The sequence below is a fragment of the Zootoca vivipara genome, chromosome 6 (assembly GCF_963506605.1).
Source record: "Zootoca vivipara chromosome 6, rZooViv1.1, whole genome shotgun sequence".
In the NCBI taxonomy this organism is placed as follows: domain Eukaryota; kingdom Metazoa; phylum Chordata; class Lepidosauria; order Squamata; family Lacertidae; genus Zootoca; species Zootoca vivipara.
Window position 1 is genome coordinate 11685234 of NC_083281.1, and position 25607 is coordinate 11710840.

At 48.4% G+C, this 25607-nt stretch overlaps 1 protein-coding gene across 1 annotated transcript in view; it reads right to left on the reverse strand.

Moving 5' to 3' along the window:
* Positions 1–15765, reverse strand: part of NCAN (neurocan) — a 47559-nt gene extending 31794 nt beyond the window's left edge. Inside the window, exons 1-4 of the mRNA XM_060275416.1 lie at positions 15693–15765; positions 8046–8447; positions 6472–6646; positions 4557–4684 (exon numbers count right to left, since the gene is read on the reverse strand). Coding sequence (XP_060131399.1) covers positions 4557–4684; positions 6472–6646; positions 8046–8447; positions 15693–15765 — 778 coding nt within the window. The remainder of the gene's footprint in view (positions 1–4556; positions 4685–6471; positions 6647–8045; positions 8448–15692) is intronic.
* Positions 15766–25607: the final 9842 nt, after the last annotated feature.

Below are 25607 nucleotides of genomic sequence, written 5' to 3' on the forward strand. Positions count from 1 at the left end.
TAAACGGGCGCTAGAACATCCCAGTCTCTGCGTCCAATCCCTGTGTCTGTGAGGCACATGCGCAGTAGCGCGGACACAGGGACACAGGGAATCTGGACGCAGAGACACTTGCACTTTATTATATAGGATGCAGAGGGGTTAAAGGTAAAGGTAAAGGGGCCCCTGACCATCAGGTCCATTCGTGTCCGACTCTGGGGTTGTGGCGCTCATCTTGCTCTATAGGCCGAGGGAGCCAGCGTTTGTCCGCAGACAGCTTCCGGGTCATGTGGCCAGCATGACAAAGCTGCTTCTGGCGAACCAGAGCAGCGGACGGAAACGCCGTTTACCTTCCCGCCGGAGCGGTCCCTATTTATCTACTTGCACTTTGATGTGCTTTTGAACTGCTAGGTGGGCAGGAGCTGGGACCGAGCAACGGGAGCTCACCCCGTTGCAGGGATTCGAACCGTCAACCTTCTGATCAGCAAGCCCTAGACAGAGCTAATCAATGCTAACTTTGTCCCGTCTTCCTCCTCCCTGCAAGAGTCAATTTGAGGTTCCCTTTTGGACTTTTTGTTGGGAGAAGAAGTGAATGATGCAGCAACACTTTGACTAAAAAGAAATGTGGTTTAACAGAAATTGGAGAAGTTGGACACTAACATAGACAGAGTCCTTTTTCTAATGTAAAGTAGCAAGAAGAAAACAAAAGCAGCCCCCTTTTTGCCTTTGTTGTTTCTTATCTCTCCCCCCTCCCCTTCCCTCCTCTTTTTTCCTTTCTTTTCTTGTTCTTTTTCTCTCTTCCCTCTCTTTCTTGTCTTTTCGGTTCTATTTGTCCTAGGTATTACTTGAGTGTGTTGTGAAAACTTTAGTAAAAATCAGTTTGAAATACAATAATGATGAAGAAGAAGAATAAACACACAAAAATTTCCCAGACAGGTTAAAGCCCACATCAATTTTATAAAGCATCTGGGCAGACTTGTCCAAACAAGAATGCTTCTAGCAGGCGCCAAAAAGAATAAAGGGAAGGCACCTGCTTGATATCAATGGGCAAAGACCACTAGGGTGCTGCCACACTAAACGATCTGAGTTTATGCACTTATATCATAGGATCATAGAGTTGGAACAGACCCTGAGCATCATCGAGTCCAGCTCCCAGCAATGTAGGAACATGTGGGGATCAAACCCATGACCCTGGTGTCAGGGCCGGTGCTAGGGTTTTTTGCGCCCTAGGCGAGATCACCTTCTGGTGCCCCCCTCCATTAATAATTTTTTTAAAAAAAAGTTATAAATAAATAAAAAATAGAAAATAGAAAAATAGAAAATAGAAAAAAATAGAAAAGTAGAAAAAATAAAATAAAAAAACAGCTGAGAGGCGCGGCGAGGTGGCCCCAGGCTCACGCTCCCAGCATGCCTTTGGAGCTTCGCACAGGGGGCATGAGCCTGGGGCCGCCTCCCCTGCGCCTGTCAGCTGTTGAGAGGCTTCAGGCTGCTCTCCGGAGGCATGTGCGCGCCTCAGGATAGCGGCCTGAAGCCACTCAACAGGTGACAGGCGCAGGGGAAGCAGCCCCAGGCAGCACCGGGGGGGCAGCAGGCGGTGGGCAGGCTGGCCAGCGCCCCCTCCATTTTGGCGCCCTAGGCAGCTGCCTAGTTCGCCTAAATGGATGCACCGGCCCTGCCTGGTGTTACCAGCACCATGCTCTAACCGAGTTGTTATTGGCAGGTTTGCTGCTCTGGTTTCCTTTGGGAATCATAGAAGGGACACCAAGCGTCATCTAGCCCCAAACCCTTCAATGCAGGAATCACAGCTAATGGAGATCCCTTTCTCCTCCCTGAATGGGTCCAATCCTCTTTTAAAGCTATTCAGGTTGGTGGCCATCACTGCTTCCTGTTGGCAGGGAGTTCCACAGATTTACTCTGTGCTGCGTGAAGAAGTCCTTTCTTTTTATCTGTCTGGAACCTCACAATATTCAGCTTCATTGGATGTCCACGAGTTCTTCATGCCACAAGGGAGGGAAGAGAAGCTCTTCTCCATCTACTCTCACCAAGCCATGCATCATTTTACAAACTTCTCTCCTCCCTTCTCTGGTCCGCTTTTTCTTGGAACTTAAAAGTCCCAAACATGGCAACCTTTCCGGAGTCGCTCCATCCCCTTGATCATTTTGGCTGGCAGCCAAGTTGCCCAGGGTGAGGGCCCAGGGTGACCCCCCCCAACTTCACCGAGCTTCAGAGAGGCTTCTGCCAGACTCTGAGGTTTCTATGTTTCTTAAACAACCATCATTACTTAAGGAACAAAGCCAAGACAGGATAAGTTACCCTTTTGTTAGGTTGTTCCCTTTCTCCAGCGGAGACAAAGAGGAACTCGAGCGTGGCCAATTTATCAAAGCGATGCCTGCTCGCGATTCCCCCTCCGGGATCTCGGGAGAAGCCTGTGATGGTTTTTTGATAGTGCCTTTCATTTCATTAGCAAAGCTGTCTTGGGCTGTTGAAATCGGCCGTTTCTGCTCATCGCGACTGAGGATGAACCCCAGGCAACGATCCATCAGCGTTCCCTCGGGTTTGCATGTGTGTTTTATTTCTAAACAGGCTGAGGATTAAAATCTTCTCGGGCTGTTTTCAGAAACACAGATTGGCTGTCTGGGAACCTTTCTTCTTGACATCCAAAAGGCAGAAAATGTCCCAAAACAGAACAAAACTGGGCTTCGGTGTTTGATAGGTGTTTGCAGGTTACGGCCTCTTGGCAAATGCTGGATTAAGGGGTAGTGGTGAATCCATACCCTCCAACATTTCTCCAATGAAAATAGGGACCCCCTAAGGCAGAGGTTGGCACACGGAGGCCGTTTAACTGGCCCACGAGCCGCCCGCTCGGCAAATCCCCCCTGCGCTGTGCTAAACCAGCACGGCACAGCACGGGGACTTGCTGAGTGGTGCCGGAAATGGCATCTGCACACGCGCAGATGCCAGAAACTGTGTCTGCGCATGCCCAGATGCTGAAAATCGCTTCTGCGCAGGCACAATTTTCGGCTTCCGAGCACGCACAGAAGCGATTTCCGGCATCGTGCTGCGCATATCCGCGCATGTCCGGCCCACAGCCAGAAAACCTTGCCAACCCCTACCCTAAGGAAAATCATGGCATTCCAGGATCAAATCAGAAACGGGGACGGCTTCTGTAAATCTGGGGCTGTCCCTGAAAAATAGGGACACTTGGAGGGCCTGTAAATCAGAAAGTGGAATCTGCGGTTAAGTCTGGGGTGTGCATTGCAATCACTGGGGCGGTGGATTGGAGTTGTGGGGTGCTACTTCCTGTTGCTATACCTGCTTGTGATGAGGACGTAAGAGAAACCTGCTGGATCAGGCCCAAAGGTGGCCCATCAGGTCCAGCATCCTCTTCTCACAGTGGCCAAGCAGATGCCCCACTGCAGGATCCGAGCACCAGAGCCCTCTCTTTTCCTGCAGTTTCCAGCAACTGCGATTCGGAAACATTGCTGCCTGCAATCGTGGTGAGCAGCCATCCATAGCCCTATTCTTCATGAACGGGTCCAATCCTATTTTAAAGCCATCCAAGTTGGTGGTCATCACTACCTCCTGTGGGAGGGAGTTCCACAGTTTAACGCTGTGAAGTCCTTTCTTCTGTCTGTCCTGAACCTTCCAACACGACCCTGAGATTAAGAGTCTCATGATCTATCAACTGAGCTATCCCAGGAATAGCCTGTTTCCCTTTGGGGAGGTTATTTGGCATAATCACAGAATTGTAGAGTTGGAAGGGACCCTGAGGATCATCCAGTCGGACCCCCTGCAATGCAGGAATAGGCAGCTGTCCCATACGGGGATTGAGCCTGCAACCTTGGCGTTATCAGCATCATGGTCTAAGCAGATGAGCTAGCCAGGCTAATGCTTTGGTGCGCTCTCTCTCTCTCTCTCTCTCTCTCTCTCTCTCTCTCTCTCTCTCTCTCTCTCACACACACACACACACACACACACACTTATTCTTTAAGGAGAAATCTGGACCCATACATTTTTTTTCTCTTGCATGATGTTGGAAGTTAGCACTGAAGAGGCAGCGGTGGTCTAGTGGGTAGAGTGTCAGACTAGTAATGGAGAAGCCATGGTTCAAATCTCCACTCAGCACCTGAAGCTCACTGGGTGACCTTGGGCCTGTCACTGCCTCTCAGCCTAGCCTACCTGACTGGGTTGTTGTTGCGGCGAGAGAGCTGCTAGGAGAAAAGGTATGCTATAAATGCACAAAAGAAATAATGGTAAGTGAATAAGGCGTCAACCCACTGAAAACAACGAGCACGATTGCTCTGAGCAGGATTAGCTGGGAACAACCCAAAGTAAGATTCTAGACCTCATGGTTTTCAAGCATAATGGGCATGGTTCTCTTAGAGGTCCATTAACTTCAATGGGGCTTGCTCCGGGGAGAACTCACTTGGCGACAATGCTCTGCACCCATTGCTTAACCAAGAAACTGCGTTGCAAAATTCAGAGAGGTCCCGATTTCAAAGGACGGCTGTGGTTCTGTTTCCCAAAGTGCTAGCTGCGTCTATTTCCCCCTCTGCCCCCTTTGCACGGGCCGTACTCACCCCGAAGCTCTTTCGAGTAGCAGTAGACATCATAGGCCTCCTCAGGATCTCGCTCCCCATAGCTCCGGATTCCCGGGAGAGTGTTGCGATCCCCGTAGCAGCCAGGCCTCGAGAGGGTGATGGGGTACCTGTGCCAGGAACGAGCAAGGGGAACATTGGATGGGAGGGAAGGCGGAGGGGGAGCACGGCAAGCCGGGATTCTCCCAGAATCCTTTGCCAAAGGATGGAGCTCCAGCAGCTGGAATGCCTTTGAAGGGAGGGTGGAAGAACAGAGCGAGGGGGCAACCCAGGGAGAAGCAGGGGGTGTGGGGAGAGAGGGAAATGGGGGTGGGAGGCATGACAGCGAGCCCACCTTGGTATCAGCATGTGTCAAAATTACTCAGCAAAGGGTCCCAATTTGTTTTCCCCAGCCTCCCTCTTGGAAGCCATGAAAGGAAGGCATACTCTCCAATGTTTCTCCGATGAAAATAGGGGCATCCTATTTTCCTGTTCAGGGAAGTTTTTAATGTGCGATGTTGGGTGGCATAATATTTTGGAGGCTTCCAACATATATAAAAACACAATAAAACATTAAATGTCAAACAATTTCCCTATACAGGTCTGCCTTCAGATGCCTTCTAAAGGCTGTGATTTACTTATCTCCTTGGCTCGGGGGGTCTCGCCTAACTCCAGACCCTCCAACATTTCTCGGGTGAAAATAGGGACGTCCTCAGGAAAAGCGGGACATTCCGGGATCATATCAGAAACCGAAACGGCTTCTTTAAATCCAGGGCTGTCCATGGAGGGTCTGGAAAAGCTGCATCTTAGAACCAGAGCTGTTTGTCACTATATTAGACTGCTGTAAGAAAATGAGAAGAGCGTCTGCTGGATCAGTGGCCCACCTTGAAAGATCTACATTGGCTCCCAGTACGTTTCCAAGCACAATTCAAAGTGTTGGTGCTGACCTTTAAAGCCCTAAATTGCCTCGGTCCAGTATACCTGAAGAAGCGTCTCCACCTCCATCATTCTGCCCGGACAATGAGGTCCAGCACCGAGGGCCTTCTGGCGGTTCCCTCGTTGCGAGAAGCCAAGTTGCAGGGAACCAGGCAGAGGGCCTTCTCGGTGGTGGCGCCTACCCTGTGGAACGCCCTCCCAACAGATGTCAAAAAGGAAAACAACTACCAGACTTTTAGAAGACATCTGAAGGCAGCCCTGTTCAGGGAGGCTTTTAATATTTAATAGATTATTGTGTTTTATTCTTTTGTTGGAAGCCGCCCAGAGTGGCTGTGGAGACCCGGCCAGATGGGCGGGGTATAAATAATAAATTATTATTATTATTATATAGTCCAGCTTCCTGCTCTCACAGGGGCCAGCCAGGGTCCCAACGGGAAAGTCAGAAGCAGGGATCTGAGAACAGCAGTAAAACTCCCCTCTTGCCGTTTCCAGGAACAGGGCTTCAAAGATAGACTGCCTCTGGTGCTGGAGGTGATGTAGCTGCCTTGCTTATTTTTTTATTTTATTTATTAATCCATTTATTTAGTGGACCTATTTATTAAATGGATCTACCGCTTGGGGTTTTTTCTGTTAAAAAACAACAACCTCAAAGCGGTTTACAAAAAGAATGAAGCAATCAGAAAGAAAAAACAAAACCCTCAAAAAACTAAAGCGTTCGAGATATCTGGGCAGATTTGCCTAACCAAAAATGTTTTAAGCAAAAAGGCACCGCCTGATATCAAGAGCCAGTGAGTTCCAAAGGGTAGAAGCCACCTACAGGCAGCTACTGACAACCTAGGATTTTTTTATATTCCTTCTCCCCTTTAAAGCTGTCCCAATTTGGGGGACAAATTGATGTATTAACCGGGGGCAGTATTGAGACAGAAAATCAGAATTGCTCCTTATAAATCAGAAAACAGTGGCATATGCCTTCTCCATTTACCTGACGGTGTGGTCAGAGAGCCACCCTGCGTCGCAGTTGTCATAGCCATCCTCGAAGGCCACTTGGAGGTGGTCAGGGGAGGCGATGACTGCCGAGTTCTCCTCGCATGCCTTCTGGGCTTCTGGGAAGGTCAGCGCGTAGCGGTTGCTGGCAGCTCGGTAGTGGAAAACCACACCTGGGCGGGCAAGGAAATGGGCACAAGAGGGTGTGAAATTCCTAGGCACCTATCTTGAGGACCTTCGTGGAATTGCTAGCTTTATATTTTTCACCTCCTTCTAAGAGCTGGTTTCAATACCCTTTAGCAGGCAGGCAGAGCGAGAGCCAGCAGAAAACCACACTGTTCAAGTTGGGGTTAACTCTTTATTAGCAAAAACACAATCTGCACAGACTTGGCTGAACATTAGGCCTGATCAGTACAGCCGCTCATCCCCAGTAGGTCTTGCTCCCATGAAGCAGTTGCCGAGGCTGGAGGTCCCTGCCTCCCCACAGCCGTCTAAGTCCTCTCCTCTCCAGCACTTTCCCCAAGCAATCAGAGACTATGCCTGCATGCAGCCAAGCTCTCCTCCTCTCTTTTCATGCCTCTCCTCATTCAGAGGGAGAAGGAGAGCTTGTTGCAGCAGGAGGGAGAGACACCTGTGACTCTTCACCAGCCTGACCCATCTCTGCCCCTTGGCCTCCCCTCGTCTTCCGCTTCAGCTTCAGCTTCTGCCTCTGATTCTGGACTTCCCTCTGCCACAGACTCTCCCCCCTCACTAAACCCTGTTACCTCTTCAGTTCCTGACACCTCCTCCTCCCAGGCTTCTCCTTCTTCTCCCTCTGACCACTCATCGCTGTCCCACCACCCCTCCCTGGGCTCTGAGCCTTCTTCCCTTGCGGGTTCCTCAGCTGGTTCCTCCCACCATGATTCTTCATCCAACCAGTCCATGACATCAGACCCCTTGAGGAACTGTGGAGGCGCCACTACCAAAAAGGCCCTGCTCGCTGAAGAGACCAGCCTCGCTTCAAACAAGCAAGACCAGGACCAAAACTCCCTCTTAAGAATCTGCTGCTACTGGAAAAAGTTAAATCTTTCAGCAGAGAATATTCATTTGAACGATATACCTGTTTTGTGGAAATTAACAAAGGGACAATGGAAATGGATTCTATGTGCCCTAATGATGGCCAAGAGGCTGCAACTGATGAATTGGAAAAATGAAGACATGATACCGCTTAATCAATGGACCGACAATATGATAACGCTTGCAACTTATGAATGGACTTCTTACAGACGTAGACTTTGTTCAGACAAACATGACAACATTTGGAATAAGCTTTTACAGAATGTAGTAGGGTATTAACACCTAACATAGGTATTAGGATAATAATTGAAATTCTTTCAATACAAGTATTATTATTTTAAAGCAGGCATCCCCAAACTCCGGCCCTCCAGATGTTTTGGACTACAATTCCCATCTTCCCCGACCACTGGTCCTGCTAGCTAGGGATCATGGGAGTTGTAGGCCAAAACATCTGGAGGGCCGCAGTTTGGGGATGCCTGTTTTAAAGAATGCACTACTATTGCAGATGCTTCTCACCTGTGACTTCCAGGGGCACAAGGTCCTGCTCGTCATGGATCCCTGCCACCACCTCACAACGGTAGAGCCCGGCGTCGCTGGCTCGGGCGGCTGAGAGCAGCAGGGTGGCATTGTGGCGCCGGGAGGGGTACCCAGGCAGAGAGACCCTCCCCTCGTAGCCTTTGGAAACCTTCACCACGTTGTCCTTGGCCACCAGGATGGGGACATCCTCCGGCTGCCCCGAGGCTGACTGGACCTTGCTCCACTTGATCCGAGGGGGGTCAGGCGGCGCGTTGGGCCCCAGGGAGGCGGGCAGCTGCAGGAGGAAGAGGCAGGGCAGAGCGACGGGCTCCGCCAGGCCAACCCGGAGAGGCTGGTGGTGGACTTTGTTGATGTGGATCACCTTCGCATTGTCTTGGGAGCCTGCACGGAAAAGATGGGTTTGTTTTGTGGCATTCCTCTGCCACCTTTTTTATCTGAGGAGCTCAAGGTGGCATGCGTCGTTCTCTCTCCCGCTCCCGCCAATGATCCTGCAAAGAAGGTGAGGCTAGGAGAGGCAGAGACTGGTCCCCAAGGTCACCCAGCAAGCTTTGTGGCTGAGTGGGGATTCAAACCCTGCTCTCTCCCAGCTCTTGGTCCTCATCTAGTCCCTAGTATCCCGAGGGCTCTTTAAAAAATTAAAGAATTTGGAGAATTGGCAGGGTTTGATATCAATATGAAAAAAACAAATTTAATAACCAAAAATCTGTCTAAGGAGGTAATTGGACAATTACAGGAAAAAGTAGGATTGGAAGTGGTGAAAAATATTTGGGGATATGGATTACAAACAATACAAAGAATAATTATGTAAAAGTATGGAAGGAGGTAAAGAAGGATCTGGATAATTGGAATAAATTAAATACAACCCTTTCTTTTTCATGCAAGACCATTTGCAGTCGTTTACAGTCGTCAACAGGGACGCGGGTGGCGCTGTGGGTTAAACCACAGAGCCTAGGGTTTGCTGATCAGAAGGTCGGCGGTTTGAATCCCCGCGATGGGGTGAGCTCCCATTGTTCGGTCCTAGCTCCTGCCAACCTAGCAGTTCGAAAGCACGTCAAAGTGCAAGTAGATAAATAGGTACCGCTCCAGTGGAAAGGTAAACGGCGTTTCCGTGTGCTGCTCTGGTTCGCCAGAAGCAGCTTTGTCATGCTGGCCACATGACCTGGAAGCTGTACGCCGGCTCCCTTGGCCAATAACGCGAGATGAGCGCCGCAACCCCAGAGTCGGTCACGACTGGACCCAGTGGTCAGGGGTCCCTTTACCTTTACCTTTACAGTCATCAGTCTGTCAATCACCCAGTTCCACCACCCTTCTGAGTGATACCCCCTCCCCACCCTTTCTCTACATAAGTGTCTGCGGACTTCTACAGTATTTCAGTGTATCTGAAGAAGTGTGCATGCACACGAAAGCTCATACCAAAATAAAAACTTAGTTGGTCTTTAAGGTGCTGCTGGAAGGAATTTTTTTATACTTGGAACAGGTCAGCTAAAATCAATAGGTTTTTGGACTCCCTTTTGAAAGCCAATTTGTAAGTTACAAAATAACTCAAAATTTAAATAAATACAGAAAGGTGGAAAATTTCTCAATACAAGTCTTCAGACAACCCTGCTAGTGATGTTTAATTGCTTACAATTTTGTAATGAGTGTAATTAGAATTGGAAAATGTACAAATGCAATGATATGAAGATTAATTTTGAAAGCCATGAGGTAGGAGGGAAGAAAGTTGATAGGCTCTAAAGAGCCGGGGATGTAAAGTGGATTGTAATGATGTGAACGTATATTATTAAATGGAAAGAAATAAAAATTATATATAAAAAAGAAAAGGGAAAGGAAACCAATCTGGTATTTTGTAACAAAAAGATATTTTCACCTGCATGGTACTTTGATATCTTTGCTGCCTGCATTGAAATGTAAGTAAAGCTTTTTTGCTTTTCGTTACTAAAACGAGTGGTGCATTGTTAGCAACAGGGACAAGAGAAGGGAAGGTGAGCAGACCACAAGTAGAGGGGTAAAAAGGCGCAATTGCTTAATTCCTTGCTTCCAGCAAGCTGCAAAAGCACACAAGTGTTTTTACTGTGCTAAAAGGGCTTCGTAGCCTGTTTCGCTCATTTGGTTAGAGCATGATGCTGATAATGCCAAGGTTGCAGGTTCAGTCCCTGTATGGGACAGCTGCATACTTCTGCATTGCAGAGGGTTGGACCAGATAATCCTCAGGGTCCCTTTCCAGCTCAACAAACAGTTCTATTATTCTACTCTCATATTTCTCCTACCCAGGTGGGACAGGAGGTTTAAATTTTAATTTGCAGATTTAATCCTCAAATCCATCCCCCATCAATATGGAGGGACACTGGCTTTCACACTCCCCCCCAAAAAGGCATTCCCCACACTGCCTGGAGGACAGTGGGCCAGAGAAGGCTGCCTTAACTGGTCACAGAAGGGAATTTTTCACAGCAATGAAAAGCACCGCTCTGTGGACTTTGCTACCAGTGAAATTAATCATCTCCATGGCTGCGACGGACACCCTTGCTCATTCTGAGCATTGATTTTCTGCTGCAGCCAGCTGGACCCAATTATAGGATGAGGGGGAAGGTAGCCAGAAAGGGTGGAGGGAGTTAAAAAAAAAGAGGGAGGAGAAGAAACAAAAGGAAATTGAATGGATAGTCCTGGAGAAAAGATGAACCAGAGAGCTTGGCTCTCTGGGACCATCCAGCTCCCTGCAGCCCTTTTTTTTTTTACAAGCAATAAGGGCAGCTCAGTACCCTGTTTTTCAAAGCCCAGGCTAGGAAGCTGAGTTGCTGAAACTGCACTCCAGGGATTCTCACATGCATCCTGACACTCGGCTGCTAGGTGCCCCATCCAGGAAAGGGAGGGCTGTGCCGTGCAATGGTTAGCACGGCAACAGATCTCCCGCAAATTTCCTCCATGGCAATTAAGGATGTGTCATTCTGCAATGTGGTTAATTGATCTTAACTTTTTGATGGTTTTATTGTGTGGGGTTTTTATTGCTGTAAACAGCTTGGGAGTGTGTGTGTGTGTGTGTGTGTGTGTGTGTGTGTGTGAGAGAGAGAGAGAGAGAGAGAGAGAGAGAGAGAGAGAGAGAGAGAGAGAGAGAGAGAGCAGTATACAAACACTTTTATAAACAAAAACAAAAACCTAGTAAGCGGTTTGGCCTTCCATGAGAATGCAAGAAGATCTCTGCTGGATCCAGGCCTAAGGGGGTCCATCCAGCATCCTATCATAGAAACATAGAATTGTGCAGTTGGAAGGGACCCCCGAGGCTCATCTAGTCCAACCCCCTGCAATGCAGGAATCACAACAGCACAGCAAGGCAGGATAGGCTGAAAGAGACCCGTGTGGTTTCGGCAAGCCAGACCATTGCTTACCCTCCAAGTGCCCCAATTTTCCAGGGACAGTCCCAGAATTACGGAAGCCAGCCCAGTTTCTGATTTGATCCCGGAATGTCCCAGCTTCCCTTTTCCTCCATGTTTCAGAGAACAATTAAAAGTGGTTTGTGTGTAGGTGCAGAAACAGAGTCCTGTTTATACAGAAAATGAAAACCATGCGCCAAATGAAGGAAACGGTGAAGCTGGCATACGAAGCCTTTCCTATATTTTTGGAAGAGAATGTCAACAATCCACTTTAAATTCTTTAATTGCAATGTTTCCACAGCCAGTCATTTCTTAGGAAACGTGGGGAGTGTTGATTCCTTCAATGCAAATGGAGCATTGCCCTGTCTACTCAGAGGTAAGCCCCATTGTATTCAGCAGAGTTTACTCCCAGGTAACTTGGTCAAGACTGGGCTGCCTTACACTGCAATCCTAAGCATTTTCACTCAGAACTAAGTCCCACTGAGTTTAATAGGATTTTCTCTCTAGCATGTTCCTGATCATTTTCAGAATTTTTATGGTTATGGAAATTACAGGGGGGGGGGACACATCTTTAAAGTTGTTAAATGTTATAAATATTATGCATAAATATATCCTTTCGACTTGACAGCTCAGGGAAGTTACCTAGTTTTAAAAATCATATAAAATCAAGTCCAGTTTCCACCATTCCAACGCTATTTTGCCCTTGAAAAGGGACTCCAGGAAGTGCCCAGAGACACTTTGCTGAGCTGATTGTTGGCCAAGCCTAATCCCATCACCAGACCCACCCAGGTGGCAGACCATGCAAAGCCAGGACCTTATTGTTCTTTTCCTGTGGGTACTGAGAAGTTTCTCCTGGTACTTATCACACATTTACTTTTACCCTGAACCATTAAAGGGAAAGGGCCCCCTGACCATCAGGTCCAGTCATGTCCGACTCTGGGGTTGCGGCGCTCATCTCGCTCTATAGGCCGAGGGAGCCAGCGTTTGTCCGCAGACAGCTTCTGGGTCATGCGGCCAGCATGACAAAGCTGCTTCTGGCGAACCAGAGCAGCGCACGGAAACGCCGTTTACCCTCCCGCCGGAGCGGTCCCTATTTATCTACTTGCACTTTGATGTGCTTTCGAACTGCTAGGTGGGCAGGAGCTGGGACCGAGCAACGGGAGCTCACCCTGTTGCGGGGATTCGAACCGCCGACCTTCTGATCGGCAAGCCCTAGGCTCTGTGGTTTAACCCACAGCGCCACCTGGGTCCATTACCCTTATGTTAATATTGTTTACCTTTATGTTAATGTTGTGTAGACCTCCCCTTTCTAGCTATGTAACAATGATGTAGTGATGATGCGTGTCAAACTGTATTGTGGGTAAGAGTGGGAAGTTTTAAAAGTTCTTGTCACCCATTCCCGTTCGTTCATTTCCTTGTGAACCTGTTGTGCGCAATAAACGTTGGTTTATGCTATTTTGCTCCGGTGGCTGGACTTTACTCCACAGGGACCCGTGGGTTGTGCCCGACAAGCTGGGTGGCTGAGTAGCCTCACACCCAGAATTTTCCGTAACAACACTATTATTATTATTATTATTATTATTATTATTATTATTATTATTATTATATGCAGCTTTTTTCCCTGACAGGGACTCAAGGCAGCTCAAATCCTATATCCCATTTCCTTCCATTTATCTGTGGAAGGTGTTGGACACAATCCCTTCCTTCGCACAGTTTTCCTTCACAACAACCCTGTGAAGCAGGTTCAGCGGAGAGGTTGGAGTTGGCTCAAGGTGACCAATTTTGATGTGCCCATGAGGTCTATGTGTGCAGGAGAAGCTTCCTGGTGTAGAATAAGGTGTCCCTATTTTCATTGGAGAAATGTTGGAGGGCATTGCCCTTCGTTCATCTGGCTCACTGTCGTCTGCCCTGGCCTGAGATACTGGGAGCTACTCCCCTTCCCTAAGTCCTCGCTGCTCAGAGAGGCATCACAACAGAACCCTATTCTCCAGGGGTAGGCAAACTAAGGCCCGGGGGGCCAGATGCAGCCCAATCGCCTTCTAAATCCGGCCTGCAGACAGTCCGGCAATCAGCGTGTTTTTACATGAGTAGAATGTGTCCTTTTATTTAAGATGAATCTCTGGATTATTTGTGGGGCATACCGGTAGGAATTCGTTCTCCCCCCCAAAAAATATATATATAGCCCCCCCCAAGGTCTGAGAGACAGTGGACCGGCCCACTGATAAAGATTGCTGACCCCTGCTGTTGTCTTTAGGGTGCAGAGGATAAAATCAAACCAGGATGTCAGAATATTGGCCCAGATATTGGATCTGTGCAGACACAGAATGGCAGAGGTGGGGGTGGGGGGAGGCAAAACACCCTGCCTGACATGTCTTGGCAGAGGATTTGAAATTCTTTTCCTATTCTCCTGTGCATCATTCCTTATTCATGCCTGTCTTCCAGTTACCATTAATACTTAATTACCCGTACATTATTTGATGCTCATGGCTGGCAGGTCGTTTGCAGCTTGTTTGTTTACAGTGGGGTTTTTTTTGGGGGGGAGGTTAGGAGGGGACAGAAAACAGATCCCAGATTTTTGCCTGCAACTACAAGGTTTCCCCAAACCCAGAGATGCTGGGGCTTCTGCTCCCAAGCAGGATCTTGTCCCTAAGATCTCACCTAGGAGGAAAAGCTACAGTAGCATTTGGGAGTTTTTGGCTTAGGCTTGTAAGAGGCGACTTGATAGAAATTTTTTAATTTGTGCAAGGCGTAGAAGAAGTGGACAGAGGAAACTGGAACTCATAACACTGGAACCAGACAGTCCCAGTGTCCCTATTTTTACTGGAGAAATATTGGAGGGTCTGGAGTTATGCGACCCCCCCCCCCTTTACAACATTCCTATCATGGATGTTTTAGCTGAGATTGCTGCATTGCAGGGGGTTGGACTAGATGACTCTCAGGTTCCTCCCAGCTCTATGATTCTACTATTGTATGATTCTGTTTTCATCAGAGAAATGTTGGAGAGTATATAAGATCTCTCCTAGGAGATAAAATCTCTCCTGCAGCGTTTGGGGCTTTTTAGCTTAAAATAAAGGTGAGTTAGGGGCAATAGGATAGAAATTTATAAAATTCTGCATAGCAGCCGTAAAGGAAACTAGAACTCGTAACCCTAGAACTCGTGGACATCCAATGAAGGCGAACGTTGGAAGATTCAGGGCAGAGGAAAGGAAGCAGCCGAGAGTTACATTGTGCATGGCAGGGAGAGAGTCTTTCTCCCTGTCTCCTAAGCGTGGAACTCGAAAGCTGAACTTTGGGAGGGTCAGGACGGATAAAGAAAGAACCGCTTAGAAGAGGAGGGGATAAACTCAGTTAGCAGAGGGCTATTGCCGGCTTTGCTCTGCCTCCACATTTGGGGCAGTCATGCTTCTGAATCCCAGTTGCTGCAAACCATGGGACAGGAGTGGGCTCCTGTGCCTGGCTCCTGTTTGTGGGCTTCCCTTTGGGGCACCTGCTTGGCCACTGCGAGAACAGGAGGCCTGGACTAGATGGACCATTGCCCTGATCCAGCAGCCAGGCTCTTCTTATGCCCTTGTGGAGCCTCCTAGCCCAGAGGCAGTCTATCTCACTTCCCAGGTTCTTAAGGGTATTTTGCCTGATCTGGCTGCCACTCCTTATTTTCTTGTCTTACAGAACTAGAAGGAGCTAGATGCATGTATTGTAGCCCACCAACAGTGTTCAGTCTAGGTGCCCACAGGAAGCTGGCTTCCCTTTCTTCTTCTTTTTGGCCACAGATCCCAGATTTGGAGGGAGGGGGAAACCTTCCAAATTGTTGCCAGAAGTCCGGAGCTTCTCCCAGAAGCGCCCCCCGGCTGCAGGCAGCATTCGGAAATAGGCTGCTCCTGGAAATGGAAGTTCCATTTAGCCGCCCCGATTAAGTCAACAGAATCATAGAGTTGGAAGAGACCACGAGGGCCATCCAGTCCAACCCCCTGCCAAGCAGGAAACACCATCAAAGCATTCTTGACACATGCCTGTCAAGCCTCTGCTTAAAGACCCTCCAAAGAAGGAGACTCCACCACACTCCTTGGCAGCAAATAGGTGACAGAGTCAGAGTCTTACAAGAACAGTTGTTGAGGGTGCAAATGAATGCCACATCTAATAAATACATTTTTAGGGCAGTAGGAAGAGAAAGAGAAATGGAATGGTCCAATTTTATTTTATTTTTTAAAAATACTGCTTAATTTCCTGTTCCTCACCACATCTGATGGCAAGCAGAACTTACCCACAACAGAGAAAGGCAGGAGCAGGTATCCAAGTAGGACCCAACAGCCAGCATCATCCATTAAATGGACCATCCTTAATCTGGAATAAAAACAACAAATCTTATTGATCATCAACATTTTATTATTACATTTACACCCCACCTTCCCTCCCAGGAGCTCAAGGTGCTGTGCAGATGGGCAGGGTATAAATCAGGGGTCCCCAGACTTACCGGGCTTCGGGCCGGTGCCCGCCGCGCCGACCGCGCGGCGGGCCAGAGGGCGGGGGAGTGCGCACCCGTGCGCATGCGCACACGCACATGGTCGGAAAAAATCGCCGAAAATCCTTTGTGCGCATGCGTATGGGCCTCCCCTGCCCCGGAAGTGCATCGGAAATGACCTCTTCTGGGTCGGGAGAGGCCCATACGCATGCGCACAAAGGATTTTCGTCGCGGGCTGGATTGGGAGGCCAATTGGACTGCATCCGGCCCGGGGGCCGTAGTTTGGGGACCCCTGGTATAAATGATAAAATTATTATCATTATTATTACAGTATATTGTTCTCCTGCTGCGTTTTATTCTCGCAATGACCCTGTGAGGTAGGCCAGGCTGAGAGATTCTGGCTGGACTTGCATTGACTGTGGGGCTCTCCGATACAAGTGAATGTGGTTGCTCTCCCCAACCCGTTTGATTTCATCCTCATGCCGACCCCATGAGGTAGGCCAGGTGGAGACCCGTCCCCCAAGTTCCACATGGTGAGTTGGGGTTTTAAAAACTGGTCTTCCAGGTCCTGATCTAACTACTATGCCACACTCTCCCCAAGGCATGTCACTATGCCTGTTAGCGCACAGGGAAGTAGAGTCAGTGGAGGCCTAAGCTCAGCCGCTGCCTGCCTGCCATCCTACCAAAAACCACTCTATGGGGCATAGCTGTCAACTTTCGGATTTGAAAATAAGGGATCAGCAGCAGCCTCACCTGTCCCGGGGACAGTCTATGGTATATCTAACAATCCAGGATAGCAGCGGGAAATGGTGCTGGAATAAGGGAATTTCCAGCAAAAAAAGGGAAGGCTGACAGCTGTGGCTTGGAATAAGGGAGTGTCCCTGCAAAAAAAGGGAGGGTTGACAGCTATGCTATGGGGTGACCCTCGCTGTCATCTTCCCCCTCTTCTGCTTCCATTTTCCCTAAGCAGAACTCAGCAGGTATCTATCTCAGATACACCTACCTCTGTGTCGCTTTCTGAGCCCCCCCCCCTAGATATACCTCAGATCCATTTCTCTATATAGCTGCCCAAGATCTATCTATCTAGAGTGGTAAGGTAAAGGTAAAGGGACCCCTGACCATTAGGTCCAGTCGTGACCGACTCTGGGGTTGCGCGCTCACCTCGCATTATTGGCCGAGGGAGCCGGCGTACAGCTTCCAGGTCATGTGGCCAGCATGACAAAGCCGCTTCTGGCAAACCAGAGCAGCACATGGAAACGCCGTTTACCTTCCCGCTGTAGCGGTCCCTATTTATCTACTTGCACTTTGACGTGCTTTCAAACTGCTAGGTTGGCAGGAGCTGGGACTGAGCAACGGGAGCTCACCCCGTCGCAGGGATTCGAACCGCCGACCTTCTGATCAGCAAGCCCTAGGCTCTGTGGTTTAACCCACAGCGCCACCTGCGTCCCTATCTAGAGTGGTATATAATTTAATAAATAATAATAATGATAATAATAATAATCATGCATTGCAGAGGGTTGGACTAGATGGCCCTCAGGGTCTCCTCCAACTCTACAATTCTATTCTGTCTGTCTATTTGCCTCCCTATCACTCCATCAATCTATTTATTTAGCTAATCTCTCTCTCTTTCTCTCTCTCTCTCTCTCCCTCTCTCTCTGCCTAATCTACCAGCTAGCTAGCGTCAGAGCTGATCACAGGAGCCAACTCCTAGAGCAGGCATGGGCAAACTCGGCCCTCCAGATGTTTTGGGACTACAACTCCCATCATCCCTAGCTAACAGGACCACTGGTCAGGGATGATGGGAGTTGTAGTCCCAAAACATCTGGAGGGCCGAGTTTGCCTATGCCTGTCCTAGAGGCTGAGATCCTTTCACACCAATGAAATATTTTAGGGGGGGCTGGCCATTCAAATGGTGTGTGCGCCACCACCACATCGTGTGATCGATTGTGTGGAGCAGGGCTTACCTGCCCCTCGGCCCCCAATATTTTATTTAAGCTGGCACCCCTGGAGCTGACTCAGGGCGTTACAATCCTGAGCTATGGTTCTGAACGAAGGCAAAAAGGTTTTGATCCACCTTCCTTCCTTAAAAAAAAGAAAAAGAAAAAAGGCCTGGATCATTCTGACTCCCGCAGCATCTGACAGCTTTTCTTCTTTTCTGGAGAGGAATTGCGAAGAGGGAGAGAGAGAGAGAGAGAGAGAGAGAGAGAGAGAGAGAGAGAGAGAGAGAGAGAGAGAGAGAGAGAGAGAGAGAGAGAGAGAGGTGCGCGGTCTAGTGGGGAGGAGAGGGAGCCCTTTCATGTCAATGCAAGTTTTCCTCTCCAGCTGCAATTCTCCCCCCACCCCCACATCAGAGCACCCTCCGCCGCGACTCCTCCTCGAATCTGCCGCCACACCTCCTGCGAATTCAAAGCGCAACGAGGCGGTGGCGCTTGGCAAACCGGGCGCGTCTCCGAGCCCCCCCCCACCCCGCCAAGAATTTGCTTTGAGGGCTTCTCGAAAGGAGACAGCTCCCTCCCCTGGGGGGGGGGGTGCGAGGTGCTTGTTGTGGGTTACAGGAGGCCACGGATTGCGTGTGCGTGTGAACGCTTCTCCCTTGAGCTCGGAGGCCCAAGGCACTCTGAATGCCACTAGCTGGAAATCGAATACATATTTTAAGACTTTTTTTTTGTATTGTCGACTCCCCATCCCATTTTCCGCGATGTTTTTTATTATTCCCCCCTTTTGCTACTCCTTGCATTAGGTAAAGGTAAAGGGACCCCTGACCATTAGGTCCAGTCGTGACAGGACCTAGGTTGGCAGGAGCTGGGACCAAGCAACGGGAGCTCACCACGTCACAGGGATTCGAACCAGCGACCTTCTGATCAGCAAGCCCTAGGCTCAGTGGTTTAACCCACAGCGCCACCTGGGTCCCTCCTTGCATTACCTCCTTTTTAACATGGCTTGAGAGCAGTACATGTGAAAAGGATCTAGGAGTCCTGGTAGACCACAAACTTGACATGAGTCAACAGTGTGATGCAGCAGCTAAAAAAGCCAATGCAATTCTGGGCTGCATCAGTTGGAGTATAGCATCTAGATCAAGGGAAGTAATAGTACCACTGTATTCCACTCTGGAATCTTGGAGAGTGAAGTCAAATGGGCCTTAGAAAGCACTGCTAATAACAAGGCCAGTGGAAGTGATGATATTCCAGCTGAACTATTTAAAATTTTAAAAGATGATGCTGTTAAGGTGCTACACCCAATATGCCAGCAAGTTTGGAAAACTCAGCAATGGCCAGAGGATTGGAGAAGATCAGTCTACATCCCAATTCCAAAGAAGGGCAGTGCCAAAGAATGCTCCAACTACCGCACAATTGCCCTCATTTCACACGCTAGCAAGGTTATGCTTAAAATTCTACAAGGCAGGCTTAGGCAGTATGTGGACCGAGAACTCCCAGAAGTGCAAGCTGGATTTCGAAAGGGCAGAGGAACCAGAGACCAAATAGCAAACATGCGCTGGATTATGGAGAAAGCTAGAGAGTTCCAGAAAAACGTCTACTTCTGCTTCATTGACTATGCAAAAGCCTTTGACTGTGTCGACCACAGCAAACTATGGCAAGTTCTTAAAGAAATGGGAGTGCCTGATCACCTCATCTGTCTCCTGAGAAATCTCTATGTGGGACAAGAAGCTACAGTTAGAACTGGATATGGAACAACTGAGTGGTTCAAAATTGGGAAAGGAGTACGACAAGGTTGTATATTGTCTCCCTGCTTATTTAACTTATATGCAGAATTCATCATGCGAAAGGCTGGACTAGATGAATCCCAAGCCGGAATTAAGATTGCCGGAAGAAATATCAACAACCTCAGATATGCAGATGACACAACCTTGATGGCAGAAAGCGAGGAGGAATTAAAGAACCTTTTAATGAGGGTGAAAGAGGAGAGCGCAAAATATGGTCTGAAGCTCAACATCAAAAAAACCAAGATCATGGCCACTGGTCCCATCACCTCCTGGCAAATAGAAGGGGAAGAAATGGAGGCAGTGAGAGATTTTACTTTCTTGGGCTCCTTGATCACTGCAGATGGTGACAGCAGTCACGAAATTAAAAGACGCCTGCTTCTTGGGAGAAAAGCAATGACAAACCTAGACAGCATCTTAAAAAGCAGAGACATCACCTTGCCGACAAAGGTCCGTATAGTTAAAGCTATGGTTTTCCCAGTAGTGATGTATGGAAGTGAGAGCTGGACCATAAAGAAGGCTGATCGCCGAAGAATTGATGCTTTTGAATTATGGTGCTGGAGGAGACTCTTGAGAGTCCCATGGACTGCAAGAAGATCAAACCTATCCATTCTTAAGGAAATCAGCCCTGAGTGCTCCCTGGAAGGACAGATCATGAAGCTCAGGCTCCAATACTTTGGCCACCTCATGAGAAGAGAAGAATCCTTGGAAAAGACCCTGATGTTGGGAAAGATTGAGGGCACTAGGAGAAGGGGAGGACAGAGGACAAGATGGTTGGACAGTGTTCTCGAAGCTACGAACATGAGTTTGACCAAATTGCGGGAGGCAGTGCAAGACAGGAGTGCCTGGCGTGCTATGGTCCATGGGGTCACGAAGAGTCGGACACGACTAAATGACTAAACAACAACAACATTCCACTCTGGTCAGACATCACCTGGAGTACTGTGTCCAGTTCTGGGTACCACAGTTCAAGGAGGATACTGACAAGCTGGAACGTGTCCAGGAGGGCAAGCAAAATGGTCAAAGGCCTGGAAACAATGCCTTATGAGGAACGGCTTAGGGAGCTGGGCATGTTTAGCCTGGAGAAGAGAAGATTAAGAGGTGATATGATAGCCATGTTCAAATATATTAAAGGATGTCATATAGAAGCGGGTGAAAGGTTGTTTTCTGCTGCTCCAGAGAAGCGGACACGGAGCAATGGATTCAAGCTACAAGAAAGAAGATTCCACCTAAACATTAGGAAGAACTTCCTGACAGTAAGAGCTGTTCGACAGTGGAACTTGATGCCAAAGAGTGTGGAGTCTCCTTCTTTGGAGGTCTTTAAGTGGAGGCTTGACAGCCATCTGTCAGGAATGCTTAGATGGTGTTTCCTGCTTGGCAGGTGGTTGGACTGGATGGCCCTTGTGGTCTCTTCCAATTCTATGATTCTAACATAGTCATAAGACAAAAAACCTTTAATTCTTTCTGTTGCTCATAGTTCAGATGGGAATTGCAAGGTTGCTGCAGCGCCCGGTTCCTGCTGTGTGTGGGGGGTGGGCTTCCCTTTGGGGGCTTGTGGCTGGCCACTGTGGTGACAGGAGGCTGGGATATGATGCACCCCCTTTGGCCTGGCCCAGTTGAAGGGCTCTCCTTAGTTTATTGTGATTCCTAAGTGGAACCAGGAGCCTGGGAGGAAGGTTAAGAAAGGGAGTATCCTTCAGAGGGTCTCCACCACCATCGTCCATCCCAGAGACTGAGGTCCTTCTGGTGGTTCCCTCCCTGCCAGAAGAGAGGCTACAGGGCCTTCTCGGTGGTGGCACCTGCCCTGTGGAACACCCTCCCGTCAGATGTCAAAGAAATAAAGAACTTATCTGACTTTTAGAAGACATCTGAAATTTCCAGTACAGTGGTGCCTCAACTTACAAATTTAATCCATTCCGAAGGCACCTTCATAGGTCGAAAAATTCGTAAGTTGAAAAGCACCATTGGAAATGCGATTTCCCATAGGAATGCATTGGAAATGGAAAAATTCGTAAGTCAAAGCAACCTCATCTAAAAATTCGTAAGTCGAAAAAACCCTATCTAAAACCGCCGCGGTTTCCGTTCGGATGTTGAAAAAATCGTAAGCGCACGGCCATTTGCCCCATTTGTAAGTCAAAAAACTTGGTTGTCGAGTTGTTCGTAAGTCGAGGTACCACTGTACAGGGAAATTTTAAATGTTTGGTGTTTTATTGCGTTTTTATATATGCCGGAAGCCACCCAGAGTGATTGGGGCCAACCAGTCAGATGGGTGGGGTACAAATAATAAAATTATTATTAACTATTATTCTTAAGGAAGGAGCGAGTAAGCGTGCTTAGTGTGTCGGACAGTGATCTGCGAGAGTAAAGGTAAAGGTAAAGGGACCCCTGACCATTAGGTCCAGTCGTGACTGACTCTGGGGTTGTGCGCTCATCTCGCATTATTGGCCAAGGGAGCCGGCGTATAGCTTCCAGGTCATGTGGCCAGCATGACAAAGCCGCTTCTGGCAAACCAGAGCAGCACATGGAAATGCCATTTACCTTCCCGCTGTAGCGGTTCCTATTTATCTACTTGCATTTTTGACGTGCTTTCGAACTCCTAGGTTGGCAGGAGCTGGGACCAAGCAACGGGAGCTTACCCTATCACGGGGATTCGAACCACCGACCTTCTGATCAGCAAGCCCTAGGCTCAGTGGTTTAACCCACAGCGCCACCTGGGTCCCTGATCTGCGAGAGACTGGGATTCAAATCCTGCACTCAGTTTTGAAACTCACTGGGAGACCTGGAGGACCTGTCACAATCTCTCAGCCTGACCAACCTTGCAAGGTTGTTGCGGAGCTTCAGTGAGGAGGTGGGGAGAGAAGCATCTTCTATCTAGGAGCTCCTTGGAGAAAAAGGCGGGAGAAAAAGGATAAAGATAAAGACAAAAGAGTCCCTCAGGGGAGAGGTAGGTAGCCGTGTTGGTCTGGGTCGAAGTAAAATAAAAAAAATTCCTTCAGTAGCACCTTAAAGACCAACTAAGTTTTTATTTTGGTATAAGCTTTCGTGTGCATGCATACTTCTTCAGATACGCTGGGAAAAAAACACGCTTTCAGCGTATCTGAAGAAGTGTGCATGCACACGAAAGCTTATACCAAAATAAAAACTTAGTTGGTCTTTAAGGTGCTACTGAAGGATTTTTTTTTTATTTTCCTCAGGGGAGAGACATCTTTAAGCAGCGCCTTCCGTCAACGCTAATTATTTGTGATGGAAAAGCGGAGCCTGTCTCCCTTGTCTCCAAGAAAGTCAGAATTTGCATTTCAATGGGGATTGGGAGGGAGCATCCAGGCACTCTCTTAGTGAGTGATAATGCAGCCCTTCCGCATGTGGTTTTCCCCTGGGGAGGGGAGGGGTGGGATGGTTGGTGGTGAAATCCATTTCCTTCCTGCCCTCCCTGGAACCAAATCAAAGCCCCGTCCCTCTCAGAGCCTGGAGATACAACAAGGAATCAATAATAGCAATCAACAGCAATTAAAAAAACAAAGGCTCGGCTATAGATCAGTGGCAGGACCAAAAATAGCCCCCCCCCTCTATGTGTGCCACTTGGAAGATACACGTTGAAGGAACATTTAAAAGATGCGAGGCATTTCCCTCCCCTCCAAACGATCCCGGGAACTGTAGTCTAGCCTCTCGCCAAGCTACAATTCCCAGCACCCTTAACAGGTTCACAGGATTCTTATTTTGGGGGGAGGGAGGAGGGCTCACCTATTTATTTCATAAACTGTATAAACAAACAAACAAACAAACAAACCTCAAAGCAGTTTACAACTTGAAAAATCATCAAAATTCCTTCAGTAGCACCTTAAAGACCAACTAAGTTTTTATTTTGGTATAAGCTTTCGTGTGCATGCACACTTCTTCAGATACACGAAAGCTTATACCAAAATAAAAACTTAGTTGGTCTTTAAGGTGCTACTGAAGGAATTTTTTTTATTTTACTTCGACCCAGACCAACACGGCTACCTACCTGTAACCTGAAAAATCATCAATAAGAGAAATCAACAACAATTTTTTTTAATGAGGCTGGGGTATTTTTTAGTGAGGGGTAGCTGGGGGGGTTGTTGCTGTTATTGATATTATCTTTATTTTAATATGCGTTCAGATTATTCAATTTGGCTGTGTATTTTTTTAAGATTTATTTATTGCTTAGGACGACTTTGGGTTATATGTGTAATTATGTGCTTTTTCATGTAGTAAGCCACATTGAGCATGGCTTGAACCACGGGAAGGCATCATACTACTAATGCTAATTAAAGCCAATGCTACTAGTAATTTTATTATTTGTTCCCTGCCCATCTGACTGGGTTGCCCCAGCTAATAAACCATCAAACAATAAAAACTTCCCAATACAGGGCTGCCTTTTAGATGTGTTCTGAAAGTCAGACAGTTGTTTATCTCCTTGACATCTGACTGGAGGGCGTTCCACAGGGAGGGTGCCAGTGCCTGGTGACTGGGAGCAGCCGCCGAGACCATATAACACCAGTCCTGAAAGACCTACACTGGCTCTCAGTACGTTTCCGAGCACAATTCAAAGTGTTGGTGTTGACCTTTAAAGCCATAAACAGCCTCGGCCCAGTATACCTGAAGGAGCGTCTCCACCCCCATCGTTCTGCCCGGACACTGAGGTCCAGCTCTAAGGGCCTTCTGGCGGTTCCCTCGTTGCAAGAAGCCAAGTTGCAGGGAACCAGGCAGAGGGCCTTCTCGGTAGTGGCACCCACCCTGTGGAACGCCCTCCCATTAGATGTCAAAGAGATAAATACCGTAACTACCTGGCATTTAGGAAACATCTGAAGGCAGCTCTGTTTAGGGAAGTTTTTAATGTGTGATATTTTAAATGTATTTTAATCTGTTGGAAGCTGCCCAGAGTGGCTGGGGAGACCAAGCCGGATGGGTGGGGTACAAATAAATTATTACCAAGAAGGCTCTCTGCCTGGTTCCCTCAGAGCTGGACCTCCGTGTCCAGGCTGAATGATGGGGGTGGAGACGCTCCTTCAGGTCTATGGGGCTGAGGCCATTTGGGGCTTTCAAGGTCAGCAGCAATACACTGCAGGTTTCATCTGCTTGACCACTGTGAGAACCGGATGCTGGGCTAGATACTGGGCCATTGGCCTGATCCAGCTGCAATGTTCTTCTGTTGTTCTTTCCACTCCTTTTGCACTAGGCAGAAATTGACATGGTTCCCTTTAATCATTACTGCTGTGAAAATATTTCCAATCGCCTGTCCCAATAGAGGGGCTTGCCGCTGCGTTGACTTCCTCCAATATTGTTTCGGGGGAGTCGGGAGGTTTTTATTCCAGTCAGCCAAAGCCAGCCACAAAATAAGATGAGTCACTGAAAGGGGACGGTGGGAGACACACAGAATTATTTCCAGCCTCGTCCCCTGAAGACGAGTTCAGGAAGGGGTGGTGGTAGTGGTGCTTTCAAGCTTTGCTAGGAAAGGCTAGGAAGCGGCAAGGCTGGAGAGGAGGGGCTGGAGAACCTGCAGCCTTCTGGATGTTGGTTGGACTCGAACCCACAGCAGCCAGGGTGGCCAATGGTCAGGGGTGGTGAAATTTGGAGGCTTGTCCCTGATCTAAGAGGCAGCACCTCCCTCCCCCATGGGCTAATATTCTGACTTGGCATGAGGCAGTTTTCTACCGTATGTTCCTGCTTACAGCAGCTGTTCATTCAAATCCATGAGGACTAGCACCTTATTTTGTCTTTAGGGGAGCAGCTGCAGCTGAGTGGTGGAGAAAGCTGCTTTCAACCCAGGCCCCAACACCCCCCCAAGGTCAGTCTGGGAGAGACTCCTACCCAAAACTCTGGAGAGCTGCTGCCAGCCTGTGTAGGCAGTACTGAGCCAGATGGTCCTAGTGGACTGACTCTGCATCAGCACAAGAAGGCAACAGAGAGAGGAAACAAGAATTAGCCATGAATCCTGCATTGCAGGGGGTTGGACTAGGTGACCCTGGGGGTGCCTTCCA